The sequence below is a fragment of the Prionailurus viverrinus genome, chromosome D3 (assembly GCF_022837055.1).
Source record: "Prionailurus viverrinus isolate Anna chromosome D3, UM_Priviv_1.0, whole genome shotgun sequence".
Classification (NCBI taxonomy): domain Eukaryota; kingdom Metazoa; phylum Chordata; class Mammalia; order Carnivora; family Felidae; genus Prionailurus; species Prionailurus viverrinus.
In genome coordinates, this window is record NC_062572.1 from 38,415,094 (window position 1) to 38,432,224 (window position 17,131).

Consider the following 17,131-nt stretch of genomic DNA (forward strand, 5'->3'; position numbering starts at 1 on the left):
GTCATTTATAGACACGGAGTAATACTGAAGGCAGTGGACTGAATTAGATACACTAAAACCTTGCATTGCGAGTAACTTATTCTGCAAGTGTTCCACAAGATGAACAAACATTTCTAATAAATTTGAACTTGATAAACGAGTGACGTCTTGTAATACGAGTAGTATGTGGCACTGAACATGACATGATCACAACTGGGCTGATGGTTCTTGAATTCGCTTTGATATACCAGTGCTTTTGGATTACAAGCATGTTTCTGGAACAATGATGCTTGCAAACCAAGGTTTTATTGTATATAATTTAACTTATTATCTAGAACTCTCTTAAGCACGAGGAAATGTACATGATTTAGAAGACCTACTTCACAAGAGCTTGGGAGTAAACTGGGGGCAAAGTGGGCAAGACTGGGAGAGGGAGACCAGTGGGAGCCGCCGAGGGACTGTGGGGAGAAACACCTAGAGGCTATGTTATAAACAGATGTGTATGTACGTGGAGGGGCTTGGAATTCTGAAAGTATTCTTTTTGCAATTCTTTGTGACCCTTATAGATTTGGAAACATTGGTTCATTGAGTGTAAAGGAAATGAGTGCAACTCAAAAGCCATCAGCAAAAACAAGTAAATCCCCTGGAACAGCGAAAGTTCTGGATGTAAACAATTCAACACTAATGTTTGTTGGAGGGCTTGGAGGACAGATCAAGGTAACATTCAGAATGTTCGTCTGTACAGGACCGGTTGCTTTTACCTGTATATAAAATTAATGTTCAAGTTATTGAATGTCTCTTAGGCAGATGAATATTTTTTTGTTTCTATCATTTTGCTTAATGACAGTAAATTTGCAGAGTGGGCTGGTTTTAGAAAGCAAAGGATCCTGCTGGATAAATAGCATAAATGGAAAAGAAGCCCGTGGTTCATTTTGCTATTTGAATTTCTTTTCCAATACTCAAACAGGAAATTCAATATTCCACCTTAATTTCTGTAGTTTCCCTTATTGCTATTCTAAACTCTAGTGGTAGAATAATGCTAATTAGTGTTTAGCACAGGAGCCTATGGTATGTGTTTTATTATACCTGTTACCCCTTTACCGAATAAAGTTCAGTCACCTGGACTTACTTGGTTCAGTGCTCTGAAATGAGAGTAGGGGTCTCCTTCCAGCCAGACCCTCACACCCGACATGCTCTGAGCCTCTGTTTCCTCATCTGTGAAAGGGGCTTCTCTCCAGGGATCCTGGTAACCGAGGTGATCTTTAACATCCTGTCAGGTTGTCACTCATTCTAGGATCCTACTTAATAATCAGAAGGAAATTCAGTGATTCCAACCTGGCCTTTTTTCTGGATGTTGCTTTCTCAAAATTTGGATTTGTTAGATTTGAGCTCCTAGGAAGGAGTTTCGTGCACATAGAGAATTTACTCCTTTCCTTCTGAGACGTGTGGGCTGTGCTTGTTTTGCTTGTTTATATTAGAAGTCTCCTGCTGTGAAGGTTACTCATTTTAAAGGCTGCATGGGAGAGGCCTTCTTGAACGGACAGTCCATCGGCCTGTGGAACTATGTTGAACGGGAGGGCAAGTGCCACGGCTGCTTCGGAAGGTAACATGCGCTATAATCTAACACACAGTATGTTATTAACATCTGGCAGCTGCTTAGAGGATTCACGAGCACATCATGGGTGGTACAGAGTCTGTGATATCGGACATCTCACCGCTAAGGATGTGATGTAGGTCCTTTACTAATAGAAGTTTGGGTATCATTTTTAACCTCTAAAAAGTACTGTTTTCACTGTGCCATATGCTTTTTCATCATGGATCATAAAACTGAGAAGCATCAGACATCCTCTCCAACAACCTTCTGTCTCAGAGAGCCACAGCAAAGTCTTCGGTAAATCCCTGTGTGTCTTTACTTTGAAAATACCTCCAAGGATAAGAATTTTCTTTGTGCTGTCAGATTTTATGGATAAGTACTTTCCTATTCTTAAATTCTAAAATTCTAGAAATTAAATGCATTTGGCAGTGGAGAACAACTACCTAAAATCGTCTTGCAGGTATTAATGTAACAGCAGGCATTTAATAACAAGCCCACTGAGCTCAACACTCCCTGCGTTACTTTCTAAAAAGGTAATTGCAGTTTCGTAAATGTACAAGACCTGTTTTCTAGCACTTCAGTAATTAAGACAATAGATTGCCTTTGCCATTAGAGAAATGAAACATCTGATAGGATTCTGTCATCTAATGGGCTGCTCTGTCTAGATAGATATCTGTAATTAACAGTGAGCTGTGACAAGATCAGTTGGAAGCAACTCCCATTACATTTGGAAACTTGTGGGCAAGTTTTCATTTTGTTACTGTCAGATCTGTTTTCTCTTAGGGCTCAGAGCTTGGGATTTTGTGGTTTGAGCCTTTTCTTTGCTACTTTCCCCTGACTCAGCTTGCTTTCAAAGTCATGACCAGAAGCTTCGTTATTGGAGCCTTCTGAAAAAAAAAAAAAAAATTAGCTTTGGAATCTAACTTACTCAGGCTCCCTCTCCTACCAAAATCCCTCTTGGTGACTTTGTAGTAAGTCACTTACTTTGTGGAGATTTGATTTCTTCTTTCAGAAAAGGAAAATGGTAATCATGTTTGTCTTACCTCCCAAAAGTGGGGTGATGAACACCTAGCATGATGTATGTGAAAATACTCAATGAATTTGAGACTGTTTCCCTCTGATCTTTCTGCAGTGATAATCCACTGGTTTTTAGATAAATGTCTCAGTTATTTTCTTGACAATAAGCATGTGAAAACCAGAGGTTCTGTAATTGGCAAATATAATAAAAAATGATATTACCTACTGAGGTAATGGCACCAGCTCTAGAACTCAGGGAGCAGAGAACTCCCCATCACATTTTCCTCGTGCTTTTTCTCTAGCAGGGACATTTCCCCAGCAATAGTGATTCGAACTTGAAAAATGTTCTGGCCCCTGGACCTCTGGGCCCCACATTGACCCCAGATCATTAATCTTACTTGTAGAAAGGAAAGTCTTGACAGAGATGGAAAATTTCTAATATGGAAAATGTCCCCCTGTGCTTTAGCTGTTACAGTATCCCCAATTTCACCTGCCATTTTCAGGGTTATCTTAAAACCGCTGACCTTAAACTGTAGCAATGAGTGAATCTGATGATTGCTAGCTCTTTTCTTTTGTTGGAGAGGAAGTCAATTTTCTATGTGGCCACTCGTTTTCTTCTGAGATCTGCCCTCCCACTGCATGTCTACCCAACCTGGACCTCCGGGGAAAGAGGAAGGTTGCTCCAAACTCGGGAGGGACTGGCAGGTGCCACCACCCTCCCAACGCATGTTCTGGAACTGGCTTTTTTGCTGGAAGGCTGACCACCCAGCTGAACCTTAGGGTCATACTGACTCATTAGCTCAATCAAAGTTTTGATTACATGTTTTTCTAGGCACTGAACAAATCAACTGGCTATTCTTATACTGACTACCACTTCTAAAGTATGTTGTGTGTGTGTGTGTGTTTTTAAAGAATATTAGTTTGATAGGATATTAATACTTTTTTAAAGTGGGGGTGTCAGATGTGTCCTGACCATAAATGTTTGGGAAACAGTGCGTTAAATGATTAAGTACATTTCCTGATTGTGAAGCATCCAGAGCCCCTAATGTGCGAATGTGCAGTAACCTTGTCCTTGGGATGGGCTGGAGTTGCACCATTCCCAAACTCACTTGATCCCAAACTCTCTAAAAAGCAGCATTCCAGAGTTGCTGGTGTTCCACAGAACACATACCATGGCAAGTGCTGAGACAGACACAGCTGATGCTTTCTGTCTGTATTTGTAAACTGAATTGTCTTCATTTTAGGCAACCATCCCTACCCTATTAGACAAAGACTTGAGCTCAAAGAATTAACAAACTAATTCTAGTAAATGAATCAATTTTAGCAGACCAGTGATTAGAATTCAGTGTGCATTGCACCTCTGCGTGTAACCTGCCATTTTAAATCATTAGTGTGGTCAACTGATGTCCTTTAGATTTAAAAAGATAATTTTCTCAATAGAAACATTTACCTGTAACTTTGACTTATATTTTTTTTAATTTATTTTTTATTTTTTTATTAAAAAATTTTTTTTAACGTTTTATTTTTATTTTTGAGACAGGGAGAGACAGAGCATGAACAGGGGAGGGTCAGAGAAAGGGAGACACAGAATCTGAAACAGGCTCCAGGCTCTGAGCTGTCAGCACAGATCCCGACGCGGGGCTCGAACTCACGGATGGCGAGATCGTGACCTGAGCCGAAGTCGGCCGCTTAACCGACTGGGCCACCCAGGCGCCCCTTTTACTTATATTACCAACTAAATGAATTGAATTTTTTGTTTTATTCCTCCTTGAATATATTTACACTTCTTTATATGCTATCAATGTATGTTAATAATTATGAACAATCTCTTAAATTCTTAAAGGATATTACAAAAGAAACCATGGATTCTAACAGTTTTCACCTAAATATGGAAAAAAAAAACCTTTTTATTTGATTAACAGGACTTTATTCTTGTATTAGTTATGAGTGGATGTTGTGATAGGCTGTGTAGCTGACTTTTGGGACAGGTCAGTCGCCTGCGTTCAGGGCACTCTTCTAGGTGCTGGCAAGGTCAACGTCAGTCACATGAGTTCATCATCTCCTCCAGCATCTCCTGGTGTATAGGAGAGAGAGCCATATGAAAGCACAAAGTACTCTGTGCTGTGGCAGGAGGAGGTGACAGGTGAAGCAGCATCTTAGGCCTGGGCCCAGGTGCTACCCCATTCACTCTCGTAACAGCTGCCCAGAGTGCTGATGGTACCACAGTAGGTATTACCCCTGTCATGAGTGAGAGCTCGGACCAGAGGCCTAGTCATTCTTTAAGGCTCACAGGGCTGAGGGCTGGGGAGGGAGGGTGTCTCTCTAGACCTGCCTGACTACAGGACTCTCACCTGGAATTGCTGGGTCTGGAACAGAGCTTTCCGTAAAGTGCTTTTGCCAACCCTGCTTTCATTTGTGCTGGGGCCTCTTGTCTGGGCAGGGACCTGGAGCTGCCTTCCTGTGGCCCACCTGCGATCAGGCGCCTGGGCCTCATGGTTATAGAATGGAAGCCTGACCCACAAGGGGACAAGCCCCAGAAGTGTGTCATTGACCCCGGGTCAAGAACCTCCGAAGACGTGCATTCACAAGTTGGTTCATTTGAATGCACCCCTCTTTGTGCTGCCTCATTGGGGCAGGCCCTGCTGATGGAGAGAAGCCAGAAGTAGAGAGTCCACATTCTTGAGAACAGAGAACTCAGGAGTTCTGGGGAAGGAGAGGGTGTGTGCAGCGGAACAAGACAGATTTCTGGAGTTCTGTTTGAAACCTGGTTTCACTATTTTCTTGGGTGTGCTCTTTGAAAAGGTACTTAATTTTTGAGGTTCAGGTTTTAAGAGGCAAAATGGCAGCCCTTCAGGGACCTCCGAACAAAGCAGAATCATCAGAGCTAAATGTACTGAACATATAAGTGCCAAGCATTGTCTAAAGAACTTGACATGTATTAAATCATGCACAGCCTTCCTGAGAGCTATTGTTTTCCTTATTTTATAGATGAAAAGAATGAAGCGCAGAGACATTAGGTAACTTTTCCGAGTTCACACAGCTAGTAAATTGAAGGACTGGGATTTGAACCCCAACAATCTGGTTCTAGAGTCCGCATCCTTAACCCCATGAAACTGGTCAGCCAAGAGCTAGAGCAATGGAACATGCTTGTAGGAAGTCACAGCTTTAGGAATTAAATAACAGAGAATTAAGCCATAGTTTCTTTTTTTTTTTTTTTTTTCTGAGCCGAAGTCAGATGTTTTTGTTTTTTTTTTTCCAATATATGGAGTTTATTGTTAAATTGGTTTCCATACAACACCCAGTGCTCATCCCAACAGGTGTCCTCCTCAATACCCATCACCCACCCCCCCCCCTCCCTCCCACCCCCCATCAACCCTCAGTTTGTTCTCAGTTCTTAAGAGTCTCTTATGCTTTGGCTCTCGCCCTCTCTAACCTCTTTTTTTTTCCTTCCCCTCCCCCATGGGTTTCTGTTAAGTTTCTCAGGATCCACATAAGAGTGAAACCATATGGTATCTGTCTATAGTTTCTTTACGCAGAGTGCATTTCAAGTTATATACACTTCCTGAAAGAGGTCGAAAGACAGCAATCTTTAGAAAAAACTGGACTGTGGGAAGCTATCAGTTTGAAACCTCAGGTTTCACAAAGCACCGCTATGTTTGTTCTGTGGATGGAAACAGTGTCACTGTTTGGTTACTTGTCCTGCTTGGAGATAGGGCACTGAGTTTGCTTATTCCACTGGGAGAAGTACAAATTCCTACCCCAAACACACCAAAGTCCAAGTTTCACTCTGAAGCCCAGAAACATTTTTGAAATCTATTAGGACATGTTCCAGATAAACTTACTTTGTAATTAAAGCGTGAATAAAGTCAGCCTTTTGAGGTGTGGGGAAGACCAGAAAACACTCACCTGAGAAGTACTGAGGTCTGTATTAAATAACTTTGTTCTAAGTTCATCCTGCAGATTTTTGATATATATATAATATATATATAAAATTTATATATATTTGTCAGTGATTTGATATATATATTATATATATAATTTATATATATTTGTCAGTTATTTATATATAATATATATAATTTATATATATATATATATATATATATGTCAGTGATTTTTTTTTTTTTGCACAGTGGTCCTGCTACATCGATGTAGGTTTGTTTTCCATCATTACTCCAGTTTAGCTGATGTATTAGTTAAAACCAGCAGAGGGTGATAACATGCTAATATAAAAATTACTCTGAAAGCTTTGGAATTAAGAAAGGACAGTTACATTATAGGACATTGGAACAAAGAGTCTACTTGATAAGTAGAAATATTTAGAGCAGTTATCCATCCTTTGAAGACATTCCTTTTTACTACAGTCAACACTGCCTACATTTTCCTTTCCATATAAAGCAACTGGCATTTGTTTTGCATAATCTCATGGCAAGCATATTTTATGATTTATGCTTATCAGATTATGGAAATAATAGCTCTACCAGTTTTTGTGAGGGAGAGAACTCAATAAAGGTATTTCTTCTCCTTAACTGCCTTCCTGAGAATAGATTGTATTTCATCTGCTCTGCTTTGCAGCCCCCAGAACGAAGACTCGTCCTTCCATTTTGATGGGAGTGGTTACTCGGTTGTGGAGAAGACGCTCCGGGCTACCGTGACTCAGATAATTATGCTTTTTAGTACCTTTTCACCCAACGGGCTTCTTCTCTACCTTGCTTCAAATGGCACTGTAAGAGGCTTTATGGGACAGCAGACTCCACCGTGTATATACAGTCAGATTGCTAGGAGGATATTTATGTTTAATGACTGCTTCATGAGCATATGCAAATATAATGTATACATATGTATGCCATACTATTTCCCCGTTTTAAGAAATGTATTATAAATTCACCAAAGAACCTTTGGAAAATACAGTACAGAGTACCAAGTAGAAAACAGCCTTCCAATCATTGTAGAGAGCAGTAACATTTGTTACTAGATTTTGACTTTCATATATCTTGCTCCACATTCACTGTGATCACTGTGGCCTTTGAATTCCATCACAGGAATTTCATGTTATTTTTATCCTATTGTGCACGTGATCTCTCTGGATCTTCTAGTTTTATTTTTAGGACTGGTCCATGTAATCTCAATGAAAAAGATACAAAGATTCCATTTCTCTGAGTTGTGGATTTGGGCAACAATGCATTCCTCTCCTTTATATCAGTGTAGTATTCTAGAAAGTCTTCCCAGACACTTTAGTTTCCTAACAGAGACCTCTGACTGTTGGGCCAGATCCAGTTTTCTGAGTTTGACTTTGGAAGACTTCTGCCATCCTTGCCTTGGGAGGGAAAGGGGATCCGTAAGAATGACATAGCCCTGGGTAACTCTTTTCTCTTCTTCACAGAAAGACTTTGTATCCATCGAGCTGGTGCGTGGCAGAGTTAGAGTTACAGTTGACCTGGGTTCAGGGCCTCTTGCTCTTATTACAGACAGACGCTATAACAACGGAACCTGGTATAAAATCGCCTTCCAGAGAAACCGAAAGCAAGTTAAGTGCACAGAAGGGCAAGGAGATACTGGTCACCCTCATAGAAATAGAAATCCTTCCAAAATCAGCAGTCTTTATGTACTTGGTGGCTCCTTGGGTATTCTTGAATGATACTCTAATAGAAAGCCATTGTTTTCTTTGACATGCTAAACGCCAGGATTCACATTTTGCTGGAGAAATGTTATAATTCTATTTTTCTATGGTTTCCAGGTGCATTACTTAATATTAAATGCTGAATTGGAATCAAGGATCAAATCCATTCTCTTTTCTGCCACACACATACTGCTGTCATTTTAGTTTTGTATATTCTGGATTCACTGACTTTTGTACAGAGGATTTAATAGTCAAGAACACTCCCTGGTCAAATGTGCAGAATGTGAAAGAGTATGTCTTTATAAATGAACTTTGGTTTTACTTTAATGCAGAAAGTGATTTTCATTTTCTTGTCTCTTCTATTCGATCTCATTTTAGGACTCCTAGCAGTTATTGATGCATATAACACCAGTTATAAAGAAACGAAGCAAGGTGAAACTCCAGGAGCATCTTCTGACCTCAATCGTCTAGATAAAGATCCAATTTATGTGGGTGGATTACCTAGGTCAAGAATTGTAAGGTATATCAATGGCCCATTTGTCATGCCTGTAATTGCCAAATGTGTCAGTTTCCCAGGGCTGCCATAATAAGGTGCCCCAAGCCAGGGGACTTAAACAACTGTGGAGGCTACAAGTCCAAAATCAAGGTGTCGGCAAAATTGCTTCCGTCTGAGGGTTGTGAGAAAGAATCTGTTCCATGCCTCTCTCCTAGCTTCTGGGAGTTTCAGGCATTCCTCAGCTCGTAGATGGCTTTCTCTTTGTTTCTTATTACACTGTCTTCCCTCTGTGTATGTCTCTGTGACCAAATTTCCCTTTTTAAATTTATTTTTGGATGTGAGCAGAGAGACAGGGAGAGATAATCCGAAGCAGGCTCCATGTTGTCAGCACAGACCCCGGCGTGGGGCTCGATCTCATGAATCACGAGATCATGACCTGAGCCAAAATCAAAAGCTAGACACGTAACCAACTGAGCCACCCAGGTGCCCCTAAATTTCCCTTTTTATAATGACAATGGTCATATTGGATTAGGACCTATCCTAATGACCTCATCTTAACTTGATTACATCGAAAAAGACCTTATTTCCAAATAAGGTCACATTCACAGGTACTGGGGGTTAGGACTTCATCATCTTTTGTGAGGGACAAATTTTAATCCCTAACGTCTGCCTTGATTCAAACCACTGTGTGTCTACTAATTGGGATGTAAAGAAATCCTCCTGCAGTAAAATTAATGATTTTCTATGTGTTGCCTTTAGAACATCTAGTGATTGTTACTAATTGTTACTTAATATGGTACAGTATTCTTAGACCCCACTTTCACTCATAAGTTGTTCCTTCTAGACATTTCAGAATAGTAGAATCTTTTTCAGGGCAAAAAAAAAAAAAATCATGCTGTCTGCATTTCTCCTTTGCGTGATGAGAATGAATAACGTATGTGAAAGTTGAAACACCAGCATCAGGAAGTTGGAAGAAAGGTGGCAGAGAAGGCAATGAGATCCTTTTATAACACTGATTCATGTTTAGCTTTGTGACTTTAATAATTTGCATAAGATCTCTGTGGGTCTTTGTTCTTAGTTGTGTCATTTTGGACTGGACAAATGAAGCCTGAAGTTTCTTTCACACCATTAAAAACAAAAACCTCCTATACCAAAGGCCAGCAGTCGAGGCAAGATAGATTCTGGGGAGTGGGATTACCAAATGTCCAAACTAATTCACCTAGCCCGGTGGTCTTCAAAGAAGTTAGTAGCACAGCTACTACCCTACTACTACCGCACTAACTACAGCTGAGTTCTTACATGCACTCCTAATCAGTGGCACGGAAGTGCGTCCACACTTGTTGCTGTTAAGCTGAGCAGTCCAGATTCACTCCTCACCCCTCTTCTTTGCCAGAAATTTCTGAAAGTTCCAAGGGACACAGCTTACCACCACAGTCACCAGTACCCCCCCACACCCTATCTTGAAATGAATTACACTTAAACTTCAGGGGGAGTTGGTCACTTGTCCCAGGTCTTACCCCTCTGCCAGGATGGAGCCAGGATTGGAAGCCAGTTTCCTAATTCCCTATTCCAGATATCATTTCCTCACATGGTGGCAGCAGGGTGGGTGCTCCTGTAGCAACAAGCTGTGCCACAGTTCATCTGTACTCTACCGAGATGGACACTGTGCATACAATGGAGAAAAGATCCCCCTTTCCAGGAAGACATTCCAAATAACAGACTTTTATGCTAGAAGGGACCTGGGTATCTATCAAGACCAGCCTCTTCAATTACAAAGGAAGAAACATATCCAGAAAAGTTAAAATCTGCCCTAAACCTTGTAGTTGCCTAATGGTCTGCAGCTCACTACTCAACACAGAGGGAAAGGAAAGTGAGATGTGACTCCATCTGGAAACCATGTGACTTCAGAGTTCTCCTGTGACTAGCTGATGTTTCAGAGTATAACTTAAGAGATGTTCAGTCATCTCCATATTTTGGAAATGAGAGACTGATCATATTACAACCTCACCCCAACCAGCAGTGTGGCAACTTCTATTAAGAAAAATATGGTAGTGGGGCACCTGGGTGGCTCAGTTGGTTCAGCACCCAACTCTTGATTTTGACTCAGGTCATGATCTCACAGTTTGTAAGATCAAGCCTCACATCAGGCTCTCTGCTGACAGTGAGGAGCCTACTTGGGATTCTCCTGCTCCCTCTCCGCTGCTCGCATGTGCACACACACACTCTCTAAAAATAAATAACAACAAAGAGAAAAATATAGTACTGATTTGGATTTCAATCTATGTGCTATTGTTTCCTTATGACTGTGTACTGTCTTTCTTATAATTGGCCTGTTTTAATGAGTATATTTAAATTGCAGTGACTACAGTACTTTCCCTTAAAATATGATGCATTTTTGTCTAGGTAGCCATTTAGTCAAACTCCCTAAATTCAACCCCTTTCCTTGGTCCTAAGGAGAGGCTTCATTAGACCTAAAGTCTTCACCATCAATACCCTTCTTAGTGGGACACTTAGACATTTCTGCAGAATGACACATAGAAGCAGATCTTCTTTACCTGTAGGTCTATTTTTATTCCTTCTTTCAAAAATGGAGTTATAAAATCCAAATCTTGTTCTCGTGCCCTTCTCTACAGGAAAGGTGTCACCAGCAAAAGCTATGTGGGCTGTATCAAAAACCTGGAAATATCCAGATCAACCTTTGATTTACTCAGAAATTCCTATGGAGTGAGAAAAGGCTGTATACTGGAGGTAGGAAGCCTTTTAATATTTGAATGAGTTTTTGCAAATGTCCACTGACTTACCAACATAATAAGGTAGCAAAATCTAACACAGTGCGATGGATGGAAAAGAGATGATGGGGAGACCAGCAGTAAACCCCACCATGGGCGATTCAGTGCTTAGGAGTCCTGATGGTGTTCTTTTTGCCTCCTTTTTAACCAGCCTATCCGAACTGTTAGCTTCTTGAAAGGTGGCTATGTTGAATTGTCACCCAGGTCTTTGTTGCCAGAATCGGAACTGTTGGCAACATTTGCCACCAAGAACAGCAGTGGCATCATCCTGGCTGCCCTGGGCAAGCATGGGGAGAAGCAGGGTCATCGGCAGGCCCACGGGGTGAGTAGCTCAAATGCTATTGTTATTCAGCCACAAGCTCAAGAAGCACTAGTTGGAAAATGACTTGGTCGTGAACATTATCATAGCAGTGTGGCCAGTTGTTTATAAGTGTGCATTTTAATAAGTAGCAGTTACTATCGCTGAATGTCTTCCCCTATGAATCAGTGAACTCTTTGTGGTACACAGTCATTTTTCTTGTCTACCTACTGAGAAGGCAGATACTTGCTGTCTACCCCTCATTCTTTTCAAGCTCATTCAGAGCTTTTTTTCCACATGTTATGGTGGCTACTCTTTATTCTAAGGCTAAGAAAGTAAATCCTTCAGTTCTGTAGAGTTTTTTAGTGTGCTGCTCCATGGAGCACAATTTTCCTTATCTACAAATAGGATTGAAGTCAGCAGAAAGAGAAATGTGGCCTGTGATCAGCACAGTGGGGCAGCTGTAGAAGAGAGAAAAGTTGATGGGTTTCCATATTTATATTCCATTTTAAGAGCATAGATATACCCTTTCTTTTGCTCAAACTTGCATATATCACGTAATTTGAAGAGGCTTTACAGAATGCTAATTTACGGTCTTAATGAAGTAGAGGTCACGGCATACTGTCCTCTTTTGTGCAAGATTATTTGTAGACATTGCTGTGTGATGATCACAGCCACACTGCAGGGTGAATGCTGCTTATCCTACGTTTTGCTGAGGAGGAAAAAGGTTCAGAGAACCTTGTTAATCTGCTGAAGGTCACACAGCTGATATACGTCCGAGCCAGGACTGGAACACCAGTATGTAGACTCCTAGTGCCTGAGCCACTTGGCTAAGGGTCTAACCATGACAGAGTGGTAATTTATGGGCCCCACCAATCTTTTTCTTTTTTTCCTAGTTGAGATGAAATTCACAGAACATAAAAGTAACCATTTTACAGTGAACACTTAGCATTTAGTGCTTTCACAATGTGGTGAGGCCACCTCCTCTATCTAGTTCCAAAACATTTTTATCACCCAAATAATAACCTGTGCGGTCAAGCGGGCCCTTCCTGTCCCCTCAGCAGCCCAGTGCCTGGTGGCCAGCGGTCTTCCTTCTGTATCTCTGAATTTCCTGATGATCTGTATTTTATATAAATGGGCTCAAACAGCATGTGATCTTTTGTGTCTTCCATTTAGCATGTTTTTGAGGTTTGTCCACATCGTGGGATGTGTCAGTACTTCCTTTTTATGGCTGAATTGCTATTCCATTATATGTACATAACTTATTCACTGATGGACATTTGGGGTTGTTTCTACCTTTTAGCTATTGTTAATAATGCTGCTATGAACATTTACATCAAAGTATTTGACTACCTGCTTTCAGTTCTTTTGGGTATATACCTAGGAGTGGAATTGATAGGTCACATGATAATTCTATGTTTAACTTTTTGAGGAACCAATAGACTGTTTGCCTCCACCAGTCTTAAAATTTTTTTTTAATGTTACTTTATTTTTGAGAGAGAGCACGAATGGGGGAGGGGCAGAAAGAGAGACAGAATCTGAAGCAGGCTCCAGGCTCTGAGCTGTCGTCATAAAGCCCGATGTGGGGCTCGAACCCACAAACTGTAAGATCATGACCTCCGTGGAAGTTGGACACTTAACCGACTGAGCCACCCAGGTGCCCTGCCTCCACCAATCTTAATAGGACCATTTGCAAATCATAGTTTGCTGCTTGTTCAGCAAAACAGAATGCTCACAAGGGCATTGTGAAACACTCACACTCCCGTTCTGCTGGTGGACCAATTTTCAATGTGCAAAATAATTCTCAAAGCTTTAATAATTTCCAAACTCTTCCACCTTTTAAACCCACTTTTAGAAATGTTAGGCCAAAAAAAAAAAAAAAAAAAGTGTTCACAGGCAAAAAACAAAAGTACTATGTATGGTAAGAAAAATTGGAAACTAAATTTTTAACAATAAATCGGTCAATGATTTACAGTATATCTGTTAGTACATATGGTGGCAATAAAAAGTATGAAGTAGAAAGGGAAATCTTTGATAGGGTTAATGATAAGAGCATAAAGCAGAATGTAAATCATATGAACAGAGATTAGAAACTCATATACACTGGGGGCGCCTGGGTGGCGCAGTCGGTTAAGCGTCTGACTTCAGCCAGGTCACGATCTCGCGGTTCGGGAGTTCGAGCCCCGCGTCGGGCTCTGGGCTGATGGCTCGGAGCCTGGAGCCTGTTTCCGATTCTGTGTCTCCCTCTCTCTCTGCCCCTCCCCCGTTCATGCTCTGTCTCTCTCTGTCCCAAAAATAAACGTTGAAAAAAAAAAAATTAAAAACAAAAAAAGAAACTCCTATACAAAATTTAAAAGAGTTGTGTTAGATGGTGATATTCTTAATACGTTGCTTGTTAATACTCTCATATTGTCTTCATAATTTTAAAAATCACGTGGCAATATTTTTTCTGTTGAAAATCTCTCAGCAACCTTCCCAGCCCTTCTTTTCCATCATGCTGATTGAAGGCCACATTGAAGTGCACGTTAACTCTGGGGATGGAGCAAACCTGAGAAGAGCTCTCCTGCGTGCTCCCAAGGGCACATATGGTGACGGGCAAGAGCATTCCATCTCTCTGATGAGGACTGGGAGGTATTCACATACAAGGCCCTGGTGACCGACAGTAGGAACCATGTTAGGATACTCTTTGCAGTAAAATGGTTGGGATGACTAGGATGAAGTCAGGAAAATTCAGAGATTTTACAGCTCCAGAATAACTCTGGGGCCCTTCTAGAAAACCTCCCTCAAAAGTAATTTCATCTGCTTGGTAATAAGATATTTGTGGAATTTTTGCAATTAAAAAACCTTAACCCTGCTCTTTTCTGGGGCCCAGTATAAAATGTTTTACATCAGATTAATTCTGTGGCAGATAGTACCATAGTGTGAGTGGACAGCATTATATCAATACTAAATAATAATGTCAAACAGTAAGTAGGAACACAGTAAACAGAAAACAAATAGTAAAATAGTAAATAGTGTTGTATCAGCATTCCTACATATATCCCTTCAAAGCGGTAGACCAAATGTTTCAAAAGCATGCTGGACATTTTATCACAGGTAAAGTAAAAGAATAATACTCTCCCCAAGTGAATTGAACTCAATAGTATTTAATAACGTGATTCATTTTGGGAGGATGTTCAATTCTAAGTGTTAATTTTTAAGACTCACCTTTTTATTCACTTAGTGTCGTTAAAATTTGTCTTCAGGGAACTTCTGTCATTCAGTAAGAACTTGTGAAATTATGTATTAAAATAGCTATGTTTCATTACATTTAAAAGCTTTTCTTTTCTCCTTTGACCTTTTAGCATTATCACTGTCCAAATGGATGAGACAAATCCTGTAGAAATGAAGTTGGGCCCATCAGCAGAAAGCAGGACAATAAATGTATCCAGCCTGTACATAGGGGGAGTTCCAGAGGGTGAGGGGACATCAGTGCTCAAGATGGGAAGATCATTTCACGGCTGTATCAAAAACCTGATCTTTAACATGGAGTAAGTGTAACTGCTCTTAACATGTTTTTGCACTTCCTAATTTTTTAAAGCTGAGTACTGACCCTGACTTGCTATCTAATTTTGCTTTTGAGATTACCTAAAATCCTACAAGTTTCTGAATAACAAGCGAGCCCTATTCTATTGCAAAGGTCTCCCAAATGGATTCTACTGGATTAGAATAGTGGATATATCTGGTAATCATATATTAAAAAAAAAAAAAATGAACATCAGTTCCACAGACTATCAACAAACATCAGAGGTCAAATACACTTTTGACATGCACTTCAGGGAACATAGAGATTTTGTGATGCAAGTTTCTTGCTGTCTTGAGCTCACTGCTTTAAAGGAACCTTTATGGTGGCGTTTCTTGCAGCTTCGGTTTAATGGCTCCTCCTGAAACAATTAGTGCCTAATTAAGAACGGGAAGTCTGTTTTCCCTGTGGAGCTCATTCTGAGTAAGAGAACGGACACATGCCCACATGCCCATGGGTATTCATTTCTTCTTCACTTGCCTCCTGCCTGCATAAGAACGCTGGTGGCACAAAAGCGGGGCTACAACCTGCAGGTGGGGGTGCGGGGCCAGAATCTGCCCAGGACAAGCAAGCTCCCTCCTGCCTGAACTGCCCATTTGCCTTGAGACCTTAAACAACGGCTTGGATCTCTGATGGTCGCAGTGTCCCCTGTAAAAGAACCTCTTAGGAGTCCTTGGACTTTGGAAGAATAAAACATTACACTGGGTTTCAGCACGATTATCATGTCAGAGCCTTGGTTTGTACAACTTATTTGTACAATTGATTTATTTGCCCAGTTCTCTGTTTATAAATAAACTGATTCAGCATCTTACTACTGAAAGCCCTGAGGCTGAGAATTCCATAGGGCAGAAATGCTTCTGTGCCGTTCACAGTCATGTCCTCAGAAGGTGCCAAGAGGGTAGACGCAGACAGGACATGTTGCAAGGGCTGCAGAGTGAAGGGAATATGACAAGTGTAGGTCAGGACTTCCTGGCAAGTGTAAATCTCTAAGAAAGAAATCAGTGTTTAACTGAGGCCAGTGTGTAGTCGTGTGAGAGCCAGAGACAGACTCATTCTCTTACCCCGGCCAAGGCTGCATTTGAGCCAAATCTTGAGGGATGCTCAGCGGTGGCCAGGAGGACGACACGGGGAGGGGCTGGAATGGGGTGGGTCGAAGAATCAAATGAGGGAATATATAAGACTTACAGACTTCTAGTCACTGGAAGATGGTCAGTTTGGTTTCACTAAGAGTAATATATTAATGGTTTTTCATAAGACTGTAGTGTTCAATAATCAAATGACTTTGGCTCCTGTGTTGGCTTGTACATAGTATCTTAATTAATTTTATAAACACTTTGTATCTAGACATTTGGATTTCACGAGTGCGGTTGGTTATGAACAAGTAGATTTGGACACCTGCTTGCTTTCAGAAAGGCCGAAGCTGGCTCTTCATGGAGAGGACAGCGAGCTCCCGCCAGAGCCTCAGCCTTTACCAAGTCTAGTAAGAGGGGCTTTCTTTAATTGTATCAGTCAAGTACAGTCAGAACAAAAGCGGGGACCTTGTTACAAAGGTGTTGGGAAAGCTGAAGGAGCACAATGGAACAACAGTGCCACGGGAGAAGGTGGTGCTACCAGGAACAGGGGGAGTGAGTCTGAGCAGAGAGGGTCTCCTGGTGAGTATTGGGGCACAGAGAAGAAAGGTGCTGTCAGGGAGGCCACCTGGAGCTGGAAGGGAGGGAGAAACACTCCAGCCTTTTCCACTGACCCACCCTCCAAACCCCCAGATGGAAGCCATTT

The 17,131-nt window shown here is 41.1% G+C and overlaps 1 protein-coding gene across 3 annotated transcripts in view; it reads left to right on the top strand.

The window, feature by feature from the left end:
* Positions 1–17,131, top strand: part of LAMA1 (laminin subunit alpha 1) — a 168,541-nt gene that overhangs the window by 140,426 nt on the left and 10,984 nt on the right. For all 3 annotated transcript variants that reach the window (XM_047827002.1, XM_047827005.1, XM_047827004.1), the window contains exons 47-56: positions 546–696; positions 1,458–1,582; positions 7,166–7,316; positions 7,974–8,118; positions 8,589–8,730; positions 11,340–11,454; positions 11,647–11,817; positions 14,261–14,424; positions 15,138–15,323; positions 16,700–16,835. In XM_047827002.1, coding sequence (XP_047682958.1) covers positions 546–696; positions 1,458–1,582; positions 7,166–7,316; positions 7,974–8,118; positions 8,589–8,730; positions 11,340–11,454; positions 11,647–11,817; positions 14,261–14,424; positions 15,138–15,323; positions 16,700–16,835 — 1,486 coding nt within the window. The remainder of the gene's footprint in view (positions 1–545; positions 697–1,457; positions 1,583–7,165; positions 7,317–7,973; positions 8,119–8,588; positions 8,731–11,339; positions 11,455–11,646; positions 11,818–14,260; positions 14,425–15,137; positions 15,324–16,699; positions 16,836–17,131) is intronic.